At 43.3% G+C, this 23,061-nt stretch overlaps 1 protein-coding gene across 3 annotated transcripts in view; it reads right to left on the bottom strand.

Moving 5' to 3' along the window:
* PATJ (PATJ crumbs cell polarity complex component) overlaps window positions 1-23,061 on the bottom strand; it is a 340,451-nt gene that overhangs the window by 150,171 nt on the left and 167,219 nt on the right. For all 3 annotated transcript variants that reach the window (XM_020993089.2, XM_078156676.1, XM_020993086.2), the window contains exon 27: window positions 19,542-19,644. In XM_020993089.2, the coding sequence (XP_020848748.1) occupies window positions 19,542-19,644 (103 nt within the window). The remainder of the gene's footprint in view (window positions 1-19,541; window positions 19,645-23,061) is intronic.

The following is a 23,061-nucleotide window of genomic DNA, read 5'->3' as shown; positions in this document are numbered from 1 at the left end:
ACTGTCAAGGACCCTACCAAACTCCTAGTCTTACAACCGAGGCTTCATCCTAAATTCCCTACTCTCTCTCATCCTCTCATATCCAATCTGTGGTCAAGTTCTGACATGTCTACCTTTATGACATCACTCACATATGCTCCCTTCTCTTCTCTGACACTGCCACCACCCTGGGCCAGACCTTCATCACCTCACACCTGGACTAGGGTAATGGTCTGCTCCTGGGGCTGCTGCCTAAAGTCTCTCCCCATGCCAAAAGGAATCCTTCACTAAGCTGTTAGATTGATCTTCCTAAATTATAGGTCTGCCCATACCATTCTTCTTTTCAAGAAACTCCAGCATCTCCCTATCACCTCTAGGATCCAATATCCAATCATCTATTTGGCCTTTTAAGCCCTCCATAATCACCTAGGCTTTTCTTACCTATCAGTCTTGTTCCATCTTACTCCTGCCCATGTACTCTACAATCCTGTGTCACTGGCTTCTCGGCTATTCTGAGGATTTTCTTTGGTTGCCCCCCCCACCTCCAACCCATTCCTGGAACTCTGTTCCTCCTCCTTTCTACTTCCTAAATTTTTTGACTTAAGCCTCAGCACAAGAACCATCTTCTATAAAAACCATTCCCAGGATTTTTAATCTTGTCTTCTCTCTAAGACAATCCCAAACTTATCTTACATCTATGTGTCTACATCTTCTTTGTACCTCGTTTTTTGCATATTGTCTCCCAATTAGACTGTGAACTTTGTGAGAGCTGAGACTCCCCACCCCCTTCTTTGTATCCCCAGTACTTAACACAAGTCTTGGTACACAGAAAGGGCTTAATAAATGTTGGCTGATTGATTGATTCAACTGAAGAGTGATTTCACTGGTAGGAAAAGACCCAGTGAGGAATTCCTTTTAGTAAAGCATATCAACCCTGGTACTGCAAATTCCTGTCTTGGAAGGCATACTAGAGGATACTAGAGGGCAGATGGAGGTTAAATTCCTAGTGCAGAGTCATCCAGAGTCATACAGCCAATCTGTTACAGAATCAACCCAGATTGTTGTAGGCAGGGCTAAAATATGCGAGTCTCTCTTTGAGGATGTAAAGAAATTTCTGCCTGCAATGTTGTCATGACCTTGATATCGTTACAATGATGATGAAACAAGAGTGAAAAAGGACTTTCTCAAATTGCATCCCTGGGCTATTTCTCAGGAAACTTTTCATAGCTGTTTTGAAGTGACAGAAATTTTACTATAAAAGACCTGCATGTTTAATTTGATACCACCTGGGACTAGAAAAGAAACGATTCTGTATTTTATCCCTCAATAACAGAACAACAGCAAAGCAAACCTTTGGAAGTTTTAACAAGCAACAGTCTGTCTTTTGGATTGAACCTCAAAAAAAAATCAATGGATAGCAAACATTGTAGTCTCTGAGACAGTCACCAACTTTGGGACAGGTGTACATGTACTCTTCATGACAGGAGAAAGAAAAAGCATAAACTTTCCAGCTACCATCAACCCAGCTGCTATGGCTATAAGGTTGTTTCACTTTGTTGGAACCCAGTAAGACTAGGTGCCATCACAGGTAAAATCCAATTTTTTTTTAAATGAAAGGAGGTAGCTGAGGGGAATGGGGGCCTATCTGGCTCCATGAAAAGAACACTGGATCAAGAAGTCAAGTAGACCCGAGTTCCAACACTGCCTCCCACAGCTGTGAGACTCTGGGCAAGTTACTTAACCTTTCCTCGTGTGTAAAATGTGGATAACAATAGATCCTACTCATGAGGTTATTGTAAAGATCGAACGAATGATGTAGCAGGTAAAACATCGTGCAAAGCTTCAAGTGCTATATAAATGCTAGCTAGCAACCACTACTCTGAAATTTACCTTCAGCACCTGGGCAATCTTGGGCACCTACCTACCATTCTTTCAAGCCCAAGATTTACAATTCTCTGCTTCTTCTCCCCCAACTCCAATCTTTGCAAGAGGCTCACTTATGTCTGGGGCCTCCGTTTCCCCATTCTAATAAATGAGAACACTAAGTTCCGACCTCTCTAACAAATAGTCTTATAATGAAGATCACAGCACTGTACTAATGCCAAGTATTGTTACTTTCTGAGGGAAATTTGAAAATATCTCCCTCCAATGAAGCTCACAGTGGCAAGGACTTTTATCTAAGCTTATAGCAAATTCAAAACACTGAGAAACAATGGAACAACCCAGGTAATACTAATGAAACAATCTAGGAAATAATCATTCCTGAGGTTCATTCCTAGCTTCCTGCCTTTCTTACTGAAAGGACAGTAACCTCCTGATTTAATTTAATCCATTTCAATTCAATGAGCATCTATCAAGCATACAAACTCCCAATGCACTATGATTATAGGCCCTAAGGAAATAAGGAAGAATTAGGGAGTAAAGTGTGGAATGTAAGAAACCACTGTATTTACCCTCAGGGCTTATGATATAGTAGGGGATAAAACAGAGCTAAAAGGCACTCACGAGGAGAGATGTAATGAAGGAGGGAAGACCAAGGTTTTGACTCAGGCAGAGAAATTGAGGACAACAACATTCCTGGAGTAGTAAAAACATGACTGGGATTTATACCTACTTAGCAAGAATAATTAATTCCAGTAGGAAGCTACCAGATGCTGAGCTATGGTTGAATTGGCATGAGGTTGGCATCATGAACCCCCAAGTCCTTGGAGGGGCTCCTCAAAGGACCACTTTGGAATTCCAGCTGCCATGGCCTGAGGACCATTACACCTGAAGAACAAGGCTGCATGCAAATTATGAGCAGTTGATGGAGTTGATGGAGTCCCAGGCAGGAGAAGGTGATCTCTCTAGGACAAAGAGAGATTATACTAGACCCTGGCTATCTGAGAGACAGAAAATAGAGAAAATTAGGGAAGAAGAAAATGGATGTCAAGGCCTCAAGCTATACTTTGCAAACTAGAAATTAGCAAACATGGTGACTTTTTCCAACTATGCCTCTATGATTATAAATGAGATGGAAGGGAGAAGGACCAGAGGCAGGGCTGAAGGTGAGGGGGTAGGTAGCAGTGGTCATAGAGGATGGAGTCATCTACAGGGACAAATGCTTCAGAAAGTCCATGGCCACGGTCATTCTTGGGACCACAAGGAGATCCTTTTGTGAACTTAGAGCCGCGTCAGTGGAGAGTAGGGTTAGATGCCAGACAAGACAGGGCTGAGGATTAGGAAAGGAAGACACAGAGGGCTAACTAGCATTGCCGGGGGAGCTACTGGTGAAGGAAAGAAGAGCTGGCAGAGGAAGCCTGGAGCAGTGGCTGAAGGGCAGGCCCAAGAGCTTTTATTTTATGGCAATCCAACCTGAGTAGGGCTGTACAGAGAAGGGAAGAACCTGGGAGAAGAAGAATGACTGACACCCAGAGATTCACAGATGAAGATCTTGGAGACGGGCAAGGCTGGAGACTTGGCCTACTAGAAAGAGTCTCTCCACACCCAGGTTTGTATCCCACCTGACCTACATTCAAATCCCCCTCAGGAATTCTTTATTTTTCTTTTTTTTAAAAAGCAAATCCCTTCCCAAAAGGAGCTATAAAAAAAACAAGCTTGAGAAGGGAAAAAAAAAATCCTGATTTACAAAATACTAGAGAGAAGCAAAGGATCACAACATCTCAGACTTGGGAAGGACCTCCGAGGCTATCTGGGCCTGCACACATGGGGTACTATCCTCGTGAAGGAAAAGGGGTCATACCATCCTGGGAAACTTGAAGGAAGGAGCAAACCCAGAAAGAGAGAATCAGAAGACTGGGGGTTTCCTAGAACCTTAAGATTCAGAGCCTCAGGGTTTTTAGAAACCACCAGGGCCTAGGAAGTTCACAGCAGAGGGCCTCAATCAATTCAGGAAAGACGGCAAAGTCAGGAGCTGCATACATTCATCATGTAATTCTCCTGGTTAATCAATCACCCTGGCTGTTTACTGTCTGGAAGATCAAATCTCCACTTTTCATCCTCACATTTAGAACATAAACCTCTATCCAGCTCTCACCTCCCTCATTGAAACATGTCTGCCACAGATGAGGCAGCCCAGGTTAGGGGAAATAGCCTGTTTTTGGAATCTGACATAGGCACCAAGTCCTACTGCTATGAAACATTAGATGGTTTCTTTGATTTCATTGAGCCTCAGTTTCTACATCTGTCAAATCTTTCAGTAACCAAGAATTAATAAAGCATTTATCAAGCATGGGAGGTTTTGTGGATACCAATAAAGAGTGAAAACAGACACTGACAGGGGACATAGTTATGGTGAAGAATATGAAAACTATATTTAAAAAAACAAATATGGAGGGGAGAAGACTAGCAGCTGGGAGCAGGGGTGGGTCAGGAAAAGCCTTAATACAGAAGATGGTGCTAGAGTTAAATATTGAAGAAAAGAAGTGATTCTAAGAAGTATAAGAACAAGGAGCAGGGATGTGGAGCTGGCCAGCACCTGAGAAGTCAGCTGGTCAGGAAAGAGGAGGCCCAGGCTGAAGGCGCATCAGCGGAAACTGAGATATCAGAGTGCTAAAAGAAAATGAAAAGCAATCTTATCCAAACTTCTCATTTGAGAGATGAAGATTCTGAGGTCAAGACAGGGGGAGTGACTTGCACGAGAATGCAGAGGGGAGATGTGAACCCTGTCTTCAGATCAAAGGCCTTTCCAAGCACGCCACAGAGTAGGAAGAGCACAGAGCCTGGAGTCAGGAAAATCTAAGTTCAAATTTTGCCTCAAGCACTTCCTGGATGAAGGACCCTGAACAAATCAATTATCCTCTCAGCTTCCTAATCTGTCAAATGGGGTGATGATACCACCTCCCTCCCAGGAATGAAGTAACATTTTTAAAACCCTTTGCAAAGTTTAATGTATCATATAGACGCTAGCTATCATCATGTTTTACTACATCGATCTTGTGACCTCAATAAAACTTCAAAATTTCTGAGGAGGAGACTTAGAGGTCAAGTCCAGCCCCCTGAGGTCGATGATGACAGCTAACATTTATCTGACACTTTAAGGTTTGCAAAGCCATTTACACAGGTCACCTCACTGGATCCTCAGAGTCACATATTTAGAGTCTGAGGAAGGACTTGAACCCAGGTCTTGTCTCCAATTCCAGGGCTCTAGTGGAGATACCACAGGGAAACCAAGGCCCAAAAAGGTCAAATGACTTGCCCAAGTTCACACAGGCATGAATGGGCATAAATCTAGGCATCAGATGCAAGTTTTTAGCCTCTAAATCCTGGGCTGTTTCCTACACATCCAGCTTTCTCAAGGGCCATCTGAACTTTCTTCTCCCATCTGTAATGGTCACGTTATTACTGTATCATAGGATGCTATTTTTAATGGGGATCAGGATTCCCTTTTGCAAATTCCAACCTGAAGATAATTAGGATAGCAGTAGAAGGTAATAATATCTATTTACAAAGGTCTCTGTAGACCTCAAAAACCTCACAAAAATCCTAAGAGCTAGGCACTGTTACAATTCCCATTACAGAGATGAGAGAAGTGAAGCAGAGAGAGATTGTGAATGCTCCAGGATCACATAATCTATCAAGAAAGTAAATAAGCAAGAATCAATTTAGTCTCTCTCCCATTATACAAAGTTACGGATACAAAGAGAAAAAAGAAAGCGACCACTTCACAGCTGACATGTATCTGAGGAAGGGTTTGAAGCCAGGTATTCCCTGCTCAAAGTCCAACACCCCTCTCAATTTGAGTATGTGATATCTATTAATGGGGGCCCAATGGCTCCCATTTTCATAGCATGTGTTTAAAGAAAGGAAACCTCTCACTGATAGATTGACAAGGTCACTAGGATTACACACTATGTTGTAATTATTTGACCTACTACAGCTTAAGTTCCATGAGGGCAAGAAGAATGTTTAGTCTAACCTTGGAATCTCAGATAGCCCCCGCACAGCACTCTACACACAGTGTTTAGATAAATGTTGGCTGAACCCAACTAAATAGGTAAGCCTTGTCATCTTCTGACACTTGTTTCAAGTTTAGAAATGGGAATGATCCTACCTTACTTAGGTGCGTAGCTTGAAAATCTACAGTTCAATTATTTATTTACCTTAAGCGACCAGGATATATCTCATGGGGGTAGCAAATGGAGGATTTAAAAAAGAGACTGGCATAGTAACATTACCTTTGTGTCTTTTATTGTCATAAATTAATACGGCTGGCCAGTGCTACTATCTGTTCAAGGGCTACCCACCAATCTGATTCATTTCTTTATCGCACCCACTCTTGAGATGATGTGACATCTGCTAGGCCTTCCTAAATTCCAACAGAGTCTCAGGACCTCCCTCCTTCCCTCTCTTCACTTTGGGAAATACTTGCCTACCAGACAGTCACTCAAAAATCATGTGGTATGCATGTGTCTTCTGCATTTTGTGGAAACATCAAACTTGAAAATGAATTTCTTTTCATCAAAAAGCAGTTAACTGTAAATATATTCCTTCTTTAAAAGCATACAACAGCGTGCAGTTCTAACAACACAAGCAACTACCTGTCTCACAGCATGGCTTGATGGCAATGCTTTGAACTCCACATGGAAGCAGAAGGAATGAATGGAAGGCTTTTATTAGGTTCACGGTATGTGTCAGTCATTAAGCTAAGGGTTACAGATACAAATATCGAAGGCGATGATAATACCTGCCCTCAAAGAACTTACATTCTACTGGGGGAAGAGAAGACATAAAGGGTGTCTACTGGAGGGAGGAGGTTCTTGAACAAATGATGAGGGGTCAGATAAAGCATAAGCTTGCAATACAAGTCTGGGGTCCCAGAAGCCAAATCCAAATTACTGTTATCTTTAAATTGGAAAAAACCACCCAGTTCCAGCCAGTCACCTGTTTTCTGTTCCCTCACTCATTTGATCCCAGGTCCACTTCCCTGGTGCCCACCACCCCAATCCTCTCGCCATGCATCCAGTGTGGTCAATTTCAGTGATGGCTAGGCAGCCGATTGCCCTATACAAACAAGAGATTTCTTCAGGCAGGGGAAGACAATTATGGAAACACAGTGTGGAAAGAAAACATATTTTGAATTGCATACTGGCACCCAACCACAAAATCAATTACAACAATGGCTCAGACAGAACCCTGAGCCTCCACAACCTTGCTCTGCATCCACAGGCAGACACACACGGATGCTCTCTCAGGCCATCTCTGGCCCAATACATACACTGAAGAGATGGAAAAATTCTCAGGTTGGGTCATAAAATTGTAACCTGAAGAGTGAAGCCCCAAGCATTGTTGGAAGGGCATTTTGACAAAGTGTTTGGAAACCAATAAATCAAGGAAGCAAATCCCAGGCTAAACAGGAAACTCCCATATGAATGCTGACAGTATTAGTTATTTCACCACAGGGAAGGAAGACATGAGCCAATTAATCTCATGTTTCTGGGAAAGTCATTTAAAGATGACCCTTCGTAGCTGGGCCAAAAATCACCTATGATTTAGCATACACACTGTCTGGAGCACTTTGCCATGTTTATAATTTTTAACTTTTTTTAAAAAGAGGACCTATCTAGGCTTAATTACATTTTCCAAAATAATATGCCTACCATTAGACTTGAGGTGTCCAGAAGAAATACTTGTATCACCACTTTTAGTCGGGGTGTCAGTGTCTAAAGGACTGACAAGAGGCTGCCATCGTTTATGGGGGCCAAGAAAATGCAGCCTCAATGACTGGGAGGGGGAGGACAAAAGAGAATTGGGGCAGGGCCTGGCTGGAATCACATGAGGGGACAGGAGCACCTGAAGGCTGCATAATTTGGGGATAAAAAAACAAGGTAGTAGAATGAGAAGGGAGCCAAATGGACCTTCTGGTCTAGAGAAGGGGGCAGAAAGAAAACATAGGCATGAACACTGGTTGGGCTCACAAAATGCTGTATTTCTGAAGATTGCTGGTCAACAGAAAGAAAATCAAGTCATGCCTTAGTAGAATCCGCACGTGCCCAAAACACCCAAGCACGAAAGGTCCAGGGTCACCAGCTGTCAGTGTGGGAACACCTGTGCCAGACGCAAGGTGGTATGGTAGAGAAGTATTGAGGACTGGGTTTGCAATTAGCGGATGTGCGTTCGAATCCTGTCTCTTATACGTAATAGTTTTGTCATGTTATCACTTCATTTCTCTGGGGCTCAGTTTTCTCAGCTGCAAAAGGAGGGTGTTGGCTCACTGGACCTTTGAGGACCTTTCCAACTCTAAAACAGATATAGACGTGGATAGTAGACAACTTAGGATTTGGTTAGGGCAGGGAATTCCTGGAGGAGCATTATCTACCTATCCAGATGAGCACCTTCTCCTTGTAACTGTAAAGAGCAGCCTTTGCCATCTGGTCTCAGAGTCCAGCTCTTCAGTTCATCCCAAGGATGTGTGGATTTTACTGCTGGTCCAGTGTTGACTCATCTGCTTTACCTCCTACTGCAACTGAAGAGAGCCCACCAGCTGATTACTGCTTCAAATCTGGGACGTAATCACTGGCTCCCTGGGGCAATGACCCAAGCAAGTCATCAAGTCCCTCCCACCATCTTTTTAATTATGAGGCACCACACTGTGAACAAAGCAAGCCACAGTGAAGAAGAGGGCTCAGGCCAAACATTTGTGGGGCAACCTAATGCCAACGTCTCCATACTCTTAGGAAATGATCCTGAAACCCTGCAATAGTTACAGGAAGTTAAGCATGAGCGTCTCTTAAAGACCAAGAGAGGAGTGCCTGGACTACAGTGCTGGACTGCTAGGGAATCCAAAGTAGCTTCACCTGAGGAAGTGTTGAGGAAGTCATCAGCTCGGAGGTGGGAGGTAGCTTTAAGAAATCAAAAAGGGGCTGCAAAGTTTTGGTCAGCACATACTGAATAACACTGAAAAAATATCTGGGATTTCATTTGATGACTGGGAGAGAAATTAGAGACGTCAAAAGGGGTTTCTTAATCATACACTGTTCTCAGGGAGAAGGAAATGCTGAATGGTCAGTTTTTGCTAAGTCAAGGAGAAAATTCTGATGTGGATGAGAAAACCAGAGAAAGCCACAGACAACAATAAGAAAACAGTAATAGATGCTAAGTGGGTCGACTTCTCAGCTGCAATTCTAAAAAGAGGAGCTGCCCTAAGGAGCAAGCATTAGGGATTCGACAGCAGAGCAGCAGGCAGATCCGATCTGCCTCACACACTGCTGTGGTATTCCTGCCCGTTACAACACTGATCTGAGTGACAACATGCACAAGAGATCTCAAAGGTCCATGACGAACGCAGACGCTTCCTATCAATGCATGTGCACCCAGCCACGCTAGCCTAAAGAAATGGCTTGGCTCACTCTGCTTCAAACCTGGGCACTGAGTGCCCCCAATCCTCCTGAAACGCCATCAGATTATATCGAGAAAAAAGACCACATGAAACACACATGCACGCACGCACACCCACCCTCACACACACACAGAGGCACTGGAAAGCTTACCTGGGAAGCCCCCTTGTACCATGGCTGTGGCTTGTGGGTGCACTTCAGGGATTCTGCCTTCCTGACGAACATTCAGCACTGGAGTAGCTCAAGACTCTCCCCACAGCCTCTGTCCTCGGATCTCTTCTGACGACCTTGGGCCTATTTTTCTCAGGTTTTTTTTTAATTCTCCTTAAGGGCAAACTGTCAGTCTCTTTCTCTTATGAGATGCAATCAATTACATTAATTTTGAGCTCCCCTCAGTCCCTAGAAGCGAACAGTCACATCTGTCAGCAGAGGAAAGCTCACCTCAAAAAGTACGCAGAGCAAAGCAAATCTCTGGCTTCCCACATCTGACCCACTGATGCTCCGACCGCTGCTGTCTGAGGCTCTCGTTTACCCTGCAAGCCTGAGAATGCTTCAGAGCCTGAATCCACGTAAACAGCCATTCATCCAGCTGGAGCTGAGCATCGATTAATATCATTTTAATGACCCCACTTTTCTTGGGGAGAAAGAGTTAATCATGTTAATTGCATCTTTCCCTGAGCCAAGTCGATGGTGCATTGTGTCCTGAGTGTCTGAAACAATCAGCAACTTACTGGTTCTTTAATGCTCAGATATGCTCCTGAATAATTTTTTTTTTATAACAAAGAGACGGCTTGGCTCCACTGAGCATGCACTAGCCCCTAGACTCATTCGGAGCAGAGACACCACCAGCCCCTAGCCATGGTCCCGTGCCGCCTTCAAGCCTACAAATGACTGGCTTTAAATCAATTAAGAAAATGTTAAGACTTCAGAGACATCATTAAAGATGGGTTAGAGTTTCTTATGTCTTGATTTCAAATCCTGTCTGACACATGTGTTTCATTATTAGAGCAGTCTGTAATCATATAACTAACCATGATTATTCTAGAATAAACATTCAATCAAAGAGGGTAATATTTTCTAACCTTTCTCAGCAAAGTGTCTCTCTCTCTCTCTCTCTCTCACACACACACACACACACACACACACACACACACACACACACACACACACACAGCCATCTGTTCAACTGATTGTTTACACTGAGCCATACAGCAAAAAATCAGAAACACCTGATCACAATTACAATTTTACAAACAATTCTTGAAGACGATATAAGCATTCACACTTTTCACATAAGAATCAACTTGGGAGCACCATTTATCCCCAGGATTCTATGGCAAACATGAAATGGCATCAAGCATTTGTGCTATTTGTGGGAAAGTCTGTCTCCTTAGGAGGCTGTGCCTTGTTGTATGGTTGACAGCACTGAATTAAGAATTCTCCAGATTACAGAGCTCATTAAAAGCCACTGAACAGGACAGAAAAAGATGAACAAGGGAGAAGCACATAAAATATGCAATAATGCCTAACTCTTCATTGCTCTACTTGGAAAAAAATGTGTCTGATACGTGTGTGTGTATGTGTATGCGTGTGTATGTACATATACGGATACTTGGCCCAATGTTTCCTGAAATCTTTATTTTATTTGCTCTCAGATACTTGCTGCAGGATAGGCATCCTTTTCAAGTTGTGGAAGCCTAGATAATGGTCATTGCTATCGATTGCAGTGACATCTATTGGCGAGGAAAAGACCAGCTCCCCTCCTCAAAGGAGGACAGGATGAAGACACCGTACCTGGGGTCTCGCTTCAACTGGGGCACTTGGGGGTCTGGAAGACCTTACTTCAGATCCGGCCTCCAACACTTACGGCTGTGTGAACAAGGGCAGGTCATTTAATCTCAGTTTCTTCATCTGTGAAAGGAGGGGTGGGCTAGATGTCCTTGGGGGAAAGGAGGGAGGGCCCTTCCAGCTCACATCTTACTAGTGGTAGAACTAAAAAGTGATGATGACGATAGGACGCAAAGCGATTCATAAAGACTTCTCCAATACTAACTGGCTGTGTGACCCCAGACCAAATCAGTCAACCAAAAATCAGACAGGCCACTTTATATCTCCAAGACTCAGTTTCCTACTCTGTAAAAATAAAAGACAATAATACAACTACATGTTGTCGCATAGCTGTTTTTCAGTTGTGCCTGACTCTGTGACCTCATTTGGGGTTTTCATGGCAAAGACACTGGAGTGGTTTGCCATTTCCTTTTCCAGTTCATTTTACAGATGAGAAAACTGAGGCAAATGGGGTTAAGTGACCTGCCCCGAGGGTCACACAGTTAATTGTCTCGGGGCAGATTTGAACTCAGGGAGAGGAGCCTGATTCCAAGCTCAGGACTCTGCACTATGGCGCCACCTAGTGGCCCCTCGGCCACTAGGTGTGTCTGTGTAACATACATCAAAAACATGACCAGGATTTAAAAAGAACTCCTGGGAAACCTGGAAAGCAGATCGTCAGAAACGAGGGCTCCTTGCCATGCACCTCAGTAAGCACAAAATGGATTATAACACCTGAATATTCAACATCAACCGATTAAAAAAAGTGGGAAGAGAAGCAGATCCGGTACCTTGATACCGAGAAGAGTTGCTAACAAAATGAGGGGGATAAAGGTGATCACAAGAGACAAAACAGTTAAATATAATTAAGTAAAAATAATGTTGTACATGAATAAAATCATTGTATCTAGGATGAAAAACTAACCACCTAGGTAGCAGAGTGGTTAGAGTTTTGGACTTAAAGTCCAGAAGGCCCAGGTTCAAATCCTGCCAGACACTTAGTAGCTGTGTGACCCTGGGCAAGTCACTTGACTTCTTTCATCCTCAGTTTTCTAATCTATAAAATGAAAGACTTATAGTAACACCCGCCTCGCAGAGTTGCTGTGAGGATAAAATGAGACACCATACGTAAAGCACTCTGCAAACTTTACAGGGCTGTCCAGTTAGCAGTGCCATAGAACTGGAAGGCTTACATAGTGCTTTTCTCATATTTCCTCACTTCAAACTCACAACAACTCTGAGACAGTTGCTAGGGACCTAGCTAGGACCTAGATTTGAACTCAAGACTTTCTGGTTTTTAGTCCAGCCCTTTATCCACTGTATCAAACTGCCTCTCCTACAAGATATCACAGAAAGGGGGAATGAGAGGAGCTGGAGAACCCCCAATTACCAAATGGTAGCAAGAGAGCAAGGAAAGCGGCTCTCTCGCAGCTGGCAAACTCAAAATGCCTCTCTGGGATTCATTTTCCTTGACTGTAAACTAAGGGGCTTGGAGAAGTCCCTGAAAAGCCTTCATAGCGGGCTCCAGCATTCTACAGGTCCACAGCGGAATGCAATGGTTTCGACATTTCTGGCAAATAGGGAATTTCTCTCTCAACTAACAATGAGTTAACAGTCTGATTCCATAAGCTCCAAAGACAGATGTCTATTTGATGGTAGAGTACGACTGTAATTCTCTTCCGACGTAAATATTTCACATGTAAAATGTGACAGAAAAGTGTCGGAAAGACTGCTAAGTTATTATTTTCTTTTTCTGATTTTGGTGAAAAAAAATTAGCAACAATTTCTAGTACTGACATGGAGAAGCAGAGTGAAATAAAATCCTGGCCTTCAAACTGTGAGCTCTATAAAGCTCAGCAGGAATCTGGGGCCTTAGTTTCTTCATATATAAAAGAAGGGGCCTGACTCGATGACCCCTGAGGTCCATTCCAGTGGTGAAGATGGAGTTGACTCAGGACTAATTGAGGACAAACAGAAGACACTCTATTTGGCATTCAAAGCCTTCCCAACCTAGCCCCTTCTAAAGCACTTTTCCAGTTTTCTGAGACTTTACTCTCCTCCACGCAATCTCCAATACAGCTATTCTAGCCGACCTGCAGTTTCTTTTCTTTTTTTTTGGAGGCAACAGAGGTTAAGTGACTTGCCCAGGGTCACACAGCTAGTAAGAGACTGATGGCAGATTTGAACTCAGGTCCTTCTGAACCCAGGGCCAGTGTGCTATCCAATGTGCCACCTGGATGCCCCTCTACTTGGAGTTTCTTAAAAATGACTCTCCTTATTCTGTGCTGTATTCTTTGCTCATGCCTAGAATGCTCTTCCCTCCTTATCTCTTCTAGCTGACAGCTTCTCTGGTTTCCAAGTCAGGGCTGAAATCCTTCATTAAGCAGCCACCCCTCATCCCTTGCCCCAGCTGCTGGTGACTTCCCATCTGAGGTTCCCTCCCATCTGTTCCTTATACATCTTTCACTTATGCATTTATCTGCACGCTGCCTCCCGACTTAGAATATAAATTCCATGATGACATGAGCGCTTTTTTGCCTTTTGCTGGATGTTCAGTGCTTAGCAGGGGGCCCACTTGTAAGGACAAAGGCTCAGTCACTGATTGACTGAAATGCCCAAGTCAGAAAGATGAAGAACCAGGACAAGGACCCAGGTCTCCAAAGGCCCAGGGCTTTTTCCACAGCACAGAATATAATGACAAACTGTCAGAGAGTCAAAATCTCCTGGTTCTTGGAAAAAATGCCCAGTGTGCAAAGAACGGGAAACACATCTGCTCTTCGGCTTTCCACCATGACCCAAGGTTTTGAAAATGATTTTAAATGAACAGAACAATAGAATTTTGGACTGAATCTCTAGAGCCCATTCTTGGTCAAGCCCTCATCGGAGCTAACTTGGATTGTGCATTACCCTTCAAACAGTTAGCTTTGCCTTCAGTCTCTCCCCTCAGTTCATTCTCAGTCTAACTGCCAAGTCCATCTGCCTCAATCACAGATTTGATCATGTCACCCACTCCTCCCTCTGGAAGCTTCAGGGGCTCCCCTTTGCCATTAACATAAAACACAGATTTCTCTGTCAGGTATTTAACATCGTCCCCAATCAGGGCTCCAGCTCACAGTTTCAGAACCCTTTTAAATGACTCTCTTTCCCTTATTCTGTGTTCTAGCCAAATGGGATGACTTCATGCTCTCCTAGACAGATAATTCAATCTCCCACCTCTGCCTTTTTCCAGACTGCCTCTCATGCTGAGAATGCTGTTTCCTTAACTCCATCTCATAGAACACTAAGGTCCCTTTGAGACTTGACTCTTATGGGAAACCTTTCCAGATTAAGTAGAGATGTTATTCCTTTCTCCCTCTTGAAATTTTTATTTCAATGTTCACACGTTACACTCCAAGTAAACTACTCCAGGACAAAGTTTTTCTTTGTATTCCCAGGTCCTTTGTAGCCCAGTGATGCACAGGGGAAAGCTGGCCTCCAGCTCAAAAAGACCTCAGGTCAAGCCCTGCCTTTGAAAGATCCAAGCAAGTCGGGAAACCTCCCAGAGTACCAGGAAGCTTTCTAAGCTTTCTATTACATCAGTGCAGCAAGTTTCCACACGGAGACTTTCTGAAATGGAGGAAACTAGTACACCACAAAGGAAAAAATTCCCAGTGTCTATTTATTAAGGAAGTGCTCAATAAATGTCTGTTTAATTGGACTGAATTAATAATAATATTGTGAGTAAGGAAGTTTTCTGACAGGCTTTGCTTGAACGACAGGTTTCTGGGTGCATGTCGAATATAAACAGGCATCGTTTGTTTTCTCTCTTACATTTTTTACGTATGTCTACCAGGATTGGTTATTACCGTAAGGCTACTACTGGAAGCAGTACTACTTTCAGGAAGTCTGACTTAAAAAAATTTTTTTAATGATTTAAAAATCAGGAGACACTAACAAGGGTTTTCTTGGGTCAAAAAACCAATGTGAACGTGATCAAAAGTCAGGTTGTGATGGAAGATTTGAAAATCCCCCCTTGGGAAGAACTACCATGGGTTCCTTCTCATTTTTTCTTGGTTGTGCTCCGCGTTACCTTTTGAGCACCACAGATTCCTGGCACTATGGCTGGAGGGCACCCCAGAGGCCACCCCACATTTTGTGGAAGAAGAATGAGAGCTGAAGTCACGACCACAGTCATACACATCAGAGGAGAGATTTCTACCCAGATCCTTCGATTGGCCCATGATGGGGAACAAAAAGCCATCTTCAGGTACTGCCAAGGCTTAGAAAGGAAGTGGTATTTGACTTGTTCCGCTTGTCCCTGGGGGAGAAGGATCAAAGACTGGAATTTGCAGGGAGGGAACTTTCTGCTAAACAGAAGGAAAATGCTCTTCACACTGGAGTCATCCAAAGAGAGGAATGAGTTGTTGTGGGAGGCAGTGAATTTCCCGTTCCAGGAAGACTTCCTCCAAAGGACAGATAACTTATCAGGCATGTGGGTGACAGGATATCTGTTGAGGATTAGATACAAAGCTGACCTCTGAGATCATTTCTGTCTCTGAGATTCTTGGTGACCCTGGGGGGTGTGTGTGAAAGAAAGCTCCGCAATGAAGCAACGTCATACTCAGTGACCTAAGGGCCCTTCCTTTATCCAGGCTCTCCGTCCTCTCCATCTTGGTAAGATCTGCTGTCCTTACTCACCTCCAAATACCCTCATCTCCTCCCTTTACAAACCCATGACAATTCCCATCTCTGAGCATTTGCTTATGCTGGGTCATCATTCATGATGTTGTTGTGGAGTCATTTCAGTCACGTCCAACTCTCGGTGACCCCATTTGGGGTTTTCCTGGAAGAGATACTGGAGTGGTTTGCCATGTCCTTCTCCAGCTCATTCAGCAGATGAGGAAACTGAGGCAAACAGAGCCAAGTGACTCGCCCAGGGTCACACAGGTAGGAAGTGTCTGAGTCTAGATTTGAACTCAAGAAGATGAGTTTTCCTTGAGGGCCAGTGCTCTAACCACCGAGCCACCCAATACCGTACCTGTGGGAGCCCACACTTTAATGCCCTCCACCCTTCTCCCTGGAGAGTCTCCAGCAATCTCGTCAGCTCACACGGATTTAATTGTTACCTCTCTGTACATGATTGTCACATGAATATCAGCAGAACCAAAAAGGGTTTGTTAAAAGTGCTTTACAAATATTATCTCACAACAATCCTGAGGATTATGTCCATTTTACAGATGAGGAAACTGAGGCCAAAAGATTTAAATGACTTGCCCAGAGCCAATCAGCTAGTAAGTGTCTAAGGAAAGATTTGAACTCAGCTCCTCCTGACTCCAGCCCCACAGCGCCACCCTGGGCTCCAGTTCTGTATGACGACTGCAGATCTCCCATCTCAAATTGGAAGTCCCGCTGGCACCTTGAAATCGACAAGTTCAAATGAAACTTGCAACCCTTCCCCTCGAAAATGACCCCAAGCGACTGCTGTTACTGTCGAGGACGCCGTCATTGAACCTGGAGATGCTGCCTGGTGACACCTCCGCGGGCACGCAACCTCAGTCACCGAAGACCCAGGAGAGAGAGCGATCCTGGGCACCAGCAAACGCCTGGGCGTTAGAATATGAAGAGAATGATGTGACTTTACCCATGGCGATGATAGGAATGAAGATGCATCACCATCTGCTTTACTTCTAAATGCTAAGCAGTACAGGTAGGAGACGGAGCCCTAACCAAAGAAGAGGTAAAGGCGACGACAGAAGATGATATACTGTAGATGACTTTGATTATGTGAAACTGAGAAGCTTCTGCCCAAACAAAATCAATGCACCTAACAAGAGGAAGTGAGTGAGAATCATCGTAACAAACTTCTCTGATAAGAGCTTAGCACCCAAGACATAAGATAATTAAAAAACTTATACGCATACATATATTTACATATACAAATACACACACACATTCTCCAACAGATAAATGGTCAAAGGGTTAGGGAACAAACAGCTCTCAAAAGAAGTATTCACAACCACGTAAAAACAGTCGCAATCACTAATAATAAGAGAAATGCAAATCGATAACCCTGAGGTTTTCCCTAACACGCTGCAAATCAGAAAAAATGATAAAAAATGGCAAGCCAATGTTGGTGTGGTTGTGAGAAGACAGGCACACTAATATACTGTTGGTAAAGTGATGAAAGGGTACAACTATTTCAGAAAGCCACTTGGAATTATGCAAATAAAATGACTAAAATGTTCATAGTCTTCAAATCAGAGACTCCATTACTGGACTTATACCTCAAGGAAGCCATCAAATAAGAAAAGAGTGCCCATATAGTCCAAAATATTCATAACAGTATTTTTTTTTGTGATAGCTAAAGATTGAAAACAAATTACATGCCCATTGATTGGGGGAATGACTTTAGAAACTGTAGTCCATAAATGTAATAAAATACGACTTACTGTGAGAAATAATACGTGTGATGTGTACAGAGAAGCATAGAAAGATCTATGTGAACTGATGCAGTTGGGAATGATGTTTTATCTATGAATCACGTAGCCCTCTACTGGCACCTCTCTGATGTGCTCATCATGGAACACTGTCCGTCCTATTCATTACCATATTGAGATCGTGTACCAAGGATGAAATGGTATACTTAAAGTGGGGAGATGTAGGTTCAAATCCCATGTTTGCCACTTAATGCCTCTATTACGTTGCAAAACCCAATCCAGTCTGACAAACATTGGTGAGCATCTGCTATCTAAGAAGCCACACAGCAGAGTGGATTGATAACATGTTGGATTGAAAAGCCAGGCAGTCCCTCTTCTGACATATATTGAGCAAGTCATTTACATTTCAATGTTGTAGGTTACTCTGTAAGACCTTCAGCTATGGAGAAGGTGCCAACCTGTGAGGGTAGAGACAGTTTCCTCCCCGGGGAGGTGCCTATATTAATATCATGGATCCCCGACAAAATAACACAACTAATTAAACTACAGAAGGTACCGTCCTAGTCTCTGGAGACATAAAGACGAGTCACAACCTCTTGAGTTCAATTATCTCAACAGAATAATGAGGGAGTTGGAAGAAATAAGGTCGCTTCTGCCCCTTGTTCTAAGAGGCTGCCATTTTTGTTGGTGTCACACCCCCCAGCTGGGCTATGAGCTTCTCTGGGGAAGGGCTTGCGTTTTCTCTAATACAGCCTAGTACACAGGTCGGCATACAGATGATGATTAATAAATGTTTCTCGTATATATTGTCAGGTGGCACCTTTTTCTGGTTTAGAAGCTGCTAAATGTTAGGACATTATACTACAACAAGCCTGTGATTTTTCAACTCCAGCCATCTGAGCATGTCAAAGGATGACGGAATATTGACTGTAATGTTCTAAACAAACAAAACCTAAGTTCGCACATGGCTACAGGGGTATCGAAATCCGGGTTGCTGTGACCTCTAAGACCCAAGTATTATAGAAGCAATATAGTATAGATGAAGACCACTGGATTGCTAGATGGAAAGCCTGGGTTCTAGTCTCGGCACTATCACCAAGTAGATGTACGACCTTAGTAAAGTCACTCTGACACTTAGGCTCAGTTTGCCCATCTGCAAAATGAAGGATTTGGCCCAGACAAGCTTAGATTTAAATCCCATATCATTAGACAGGACAATACGACATTTTCCTCCTCTGTATAATGAGGGGATTGGTATAGGTGATCCTGAGATGTTTCTTTCAATTTAATAACATACAATTAACGTATTCATGAGTTTTCTTTGCTACCTTGGAAGCACGTTTCCTCCAGATATCCCCATGCAGGCTGTCCTATCCAATGAGATGTTTTTTAAAGGCTTTTGTAAACTGCAAAGTGGTACAGAAATGTTGGCTATTTTCTGTACGCATATTCTAAGGCTGATGCAACCGTCTACCTCTGTACATTTCCTTTCCCTTCATCTAGTCATCTGGAATAAAAACTAATTCTGTTTTCGACTAGATCAAACACCATCAGTCGTTTATGGTTCCTTTGGCTGCCGCAAACCAAACTACCCAAATGCACCCCAAGCCTAGTACCAGCCACAGCTAGCTTATCTGTTCAAACAGTGCTTTCCATTCGTTCAAAGAATGTGGAACCAGCTAGAACATATGGCCCACCTTTAAGATATTTTAGTTTAAAACTGTCATTCTGGAATTGGCCATTCCACATCAGGAATTCAGGGAGAGGGAAAACGTAAGAAACAGCGTGGGAATGTTTCCCAAACAGATGCTTGCTTCCTGTAACTCAAGAGAAGAATGTTAAAGAAAACAGAGTCTGGGAGATCAAAGCTACCTTTGATTAAGTGGTCACAAACTCATAAGTTCTTCCACTAATACTGAAAGTTCATCTTTTCAGCTACGACAGGAATACCAGCGTCCTCCCTGAGAACTAGAAAAGTACTCACCATCAGTAAAGTCGGCCTCGTCCTCATCATCAGGGTCGCTGTCCTCTGCGGGGGCCCTGTAAGGGGGTGGCAGCTTCATCGGAGGGGGTGCCCCGCCCCTTCTCTGCGGGTTGCAAGAAGGACAGAAGAGTTCATTATTGGCTTTCCAATCTTCACTGCAAATGACAAGCTGGACGAAACTAGAAATTAGCAAGAGCGCTGGGAAAAAATCGAACGGCAACACACCCTTTCTCTGACCTTGGGATCTATGAGCAGTTTGGCCAACGTCAACTATTCTCTTACAGCTGTATTGGTCAAGGGAGGAGATGCTGTGATTTCCGAGTGGAACCAGGAATCCGAAATCACAAGAGTCCACTCTATGGCTCATTGCTTTAACCTGAAGATTATATTACTTCCCCAAAGAGGAAATGGTCCCAATCTACATGCCACTTTCAGGTTTAATATACAATGAATTGTATCAGATATTGACCCCCCCCAAAAAAAAACAATTCAAAATCAAAGATACTTACTGAAAATGCAGCCAAAATGAAATAAATCCAAATCGTGGCCAGAAATTGGCTTTTCATTTATGAGATAACAGAGTTTCTTTTTCAAGTGGCAAGAGCCCATAAGAGACAGTGGAGATTACAGCCACCTGAACTCCAGGTATGCCGCTGACCCATGGCTTGGCTTTTGTTTATCCTTCTACACATCACCAAGGTTAGGAATTTGCCCTTAGCATGAGAATTTTAGAACATCTCATGCGGCCAATGTCTCTGCTTGAAAGACATTTCATTGTATACAAAACACCCTAAACTGAAATAAATTCAATTAAGAGACAATAAAATCTATGGCAAGATTACCTTATCCGTGTACCAATAGTTCTTTCGATACCGGGGGGAAAAAAAAAACATGCTAAATCTCTAGGAGAGGACGAGGCAGCTAATGAGAGGGAGAGCAGGGAGGTCTAGGCAAACCATAAATCTCCAAGTAACTGGGTTACAGTTTGGTCAGATACAAGATTTCCCTTTTTATATTCAATTAGGTTTCAAAGAACAAAGTGGCTAAGAGCAGGAAGCACTTTAGCAAGCTGAGAATAACTGGTCTGTGATCATAGCCAATCTGAAAGGAAGCCATCCCTATGGCAGAGAATTGTTATTTGGAAGGCAAACATTAAATGAAACGAATATGATACATTCATTCCATAAACATTCATTAAGGGCCTGTCATGAACCAGGGACTGTGTTAGGCACCTAGGTTACTAAGGCACATTGAGACAGGCCCATCCCACTTCAAGCAGCCCACATTTCATAAGGGGAAGAGGGAGATAACATGGTCCCAGAAAAGTAAAGACAAAATATATACAAAAATTTGGGGGGAAAGATGCTGAGCTGAGCCTTAAAGGGACCTTGAGACCATAAGAGGCAGAGGCGGGAAGGAAGAGCACCTAATTCCAAGATACGGACAGAGGCACAATGAAGTGAGCAGAACCAGGTGAACAATTACTACCACAACTATATTGTAAAGGGAAACAACTCAGAGACTTAGGAATTCACACAAATCCAAGAGACTCCCAATGGAATCTGCTCCCACCTGCAGACAGAAGCTGATGGACCATGAGGGCAAACTGAAGTCTATTTTTAATGAAGGGGAGGGGTAGGGAGGGAGGAGGACAGGGCTAATGTAGGAATGTTTAACTTGACCATACGTGTTTATACCAGGATTTGAGTTGGGATTTTTTTTTGAGGGGGGCGCAATTGGGATTAAGTGACTTGCCCAGAGTTGCACAGCTAGTAAGTATCTGACACGATATTTGAACTCAGGTCCTCCTAACCCCAGGGCTGGTACTCTATCCACTGTGCCACCAAGCCGCCCCTTTTCTAATTCACTTTTTTTTGGGGGGGTGCTAGGCAATTGAGGTTAAGTGACTTGCCCAGGGTCACACAGCTAGTAAGTGTCAAGTATCTCAGGCTGGATTTGAACTCAGGTCCTCCTGACATGGGGGCCAGTGCTCTATCCACTGTGCCAGCTAGCTGCCCCAGGATTTTTTTCTTGACTTTGAAATGAGTGGGGGAGAAGATGGAGAGAATTTAAAACAGAAAATAAAATAAAATAAAGCTGAATTGAAAAACAATATCAACTCAAAAAATATCCAGCATCAGCTGTGTGATGTGTGGAGACATGAGGTGAAGTGCTGTATATGACCTACAGCCAGTAGGACAACATGAATGGAGAGAGAAAGTCTATGTGGAAAAGATGAAGTCAGATGGTGAAATGCTTTAAATACCAAACAGAGAAATTTGTATTTTATCCTAGAGGCAAAGGGAGCCAGAGAAGACCCACACTCAGCAGGGGGATGAAATGATCAGGTAGAAATAGCCATGTGGCATGCAGGAGGGTGGGAGGCAGTGCCATCAGTCAGAAGGCAATTGCAGTAGTCCACCTAAGAAGCAATAAGGGCTTTTTTGGGTGAGTTGGGATAACGTATTTGGGGTGGGGGGGAGGGGGGAAGGCTCTAGACATGAAGGTGTTTTTTGTTGTTGTTTTTGTTTTTAACTGTAGAAAGCTCCTTCTAACACTAATCTGATCTCTTCTGTAACTTACAGCCTAGGAAAGATTTGTCTGGGATACAATGACTGACTGAATGAAAAAGCACTAATTAATCACTTACTATGTCTCAGGAACTACTATAGGGATGCCATCTCATCATGACATCATGCTGCCTCTTGTTACATTTGGTGAATTAAATTAAAAAATGCAGATTCATCACAATACAGTCAGAGGTGTTTACACTGGAATACATTGCTGAATACTTACATATGTGTGCAGAGACACTGGGCTGTAAGAAATAGGAGTGCACTGACTGAAATAATGACAGCAAATTGCAAAGCTTTGCACAAGACTGAACATTGCTAATGCAGCCCTAGGTCCTTGGTCCAAATGAGGAGCAGTTGGGAATCACGCATAATGAAACAGCCTCAGGCTCACGGTGGCTTCACCAAAGAGAATTTAAACTTCGATCTTTGCAGAAATCCCTGCTGAGTTTCCACTCGTGCAGTACTGGATTGTCAGAGTACCTGCCTAGTTTTCACTCAGATTAGGGCACTTATAGGATGTACGTATAGATGCTTGAATGACCACCTGCAGGTTTGTAGAGAGGACCATCTTCTCAAAAAGCTAACAAAGAGGACCAACGACATAGACATGGATCTCAATCAGGGCAACAGTGCTGGCAAAAATGAAGGATGCGTGCTTGGTGGGCAGGATCCCATGAAACAAGAGAGCAGGAAATGGAAAAAGGGAATGAATGAAGGAGAATGAAAGGAAGAAAGATGATGGGAGAATAAGAGAGATACAAGGAAGGGAAAAAGGAGAAAGGAGAGAAGGCTAGAAAGAATGAGAGATGGAGAAAAGAGACAGGAAGAGAAGGAAGATGTAAAAAGGAGGGGGAAGGCAAGAGAAGAAAGAAGTGAAAGGGAGAAAAGGAAGGAAAGAAGGAAGAAGGGAAAAGAAGATCTAGAAACAACTTTAGAAGCCTTGC

Source organism: Phascolarctos cinereus, unplaced genomic scaffold (assembly GCF_003287225.1).
Source record: "Phascolarctos cinereus isolate Bilbo 61053 unplaced genomic scaffold, phaCin_HiC Scaffold_5;HRSCAF=322, whole genome shotgun sequence".
In the NCBI taxonomy this organism is placed as follows: Eukaryota; Metazoa; Chordata; class Mammalia; order Diprotodontia; family Phascolarctidae; genus Phascolarctos; species Phascolarctos cinereus.
The sequence above is the reverse complement of the archived record's forward strand: the minus strand, read 5'-3'. Positions and strand labels throughout refer to the sequence as shown.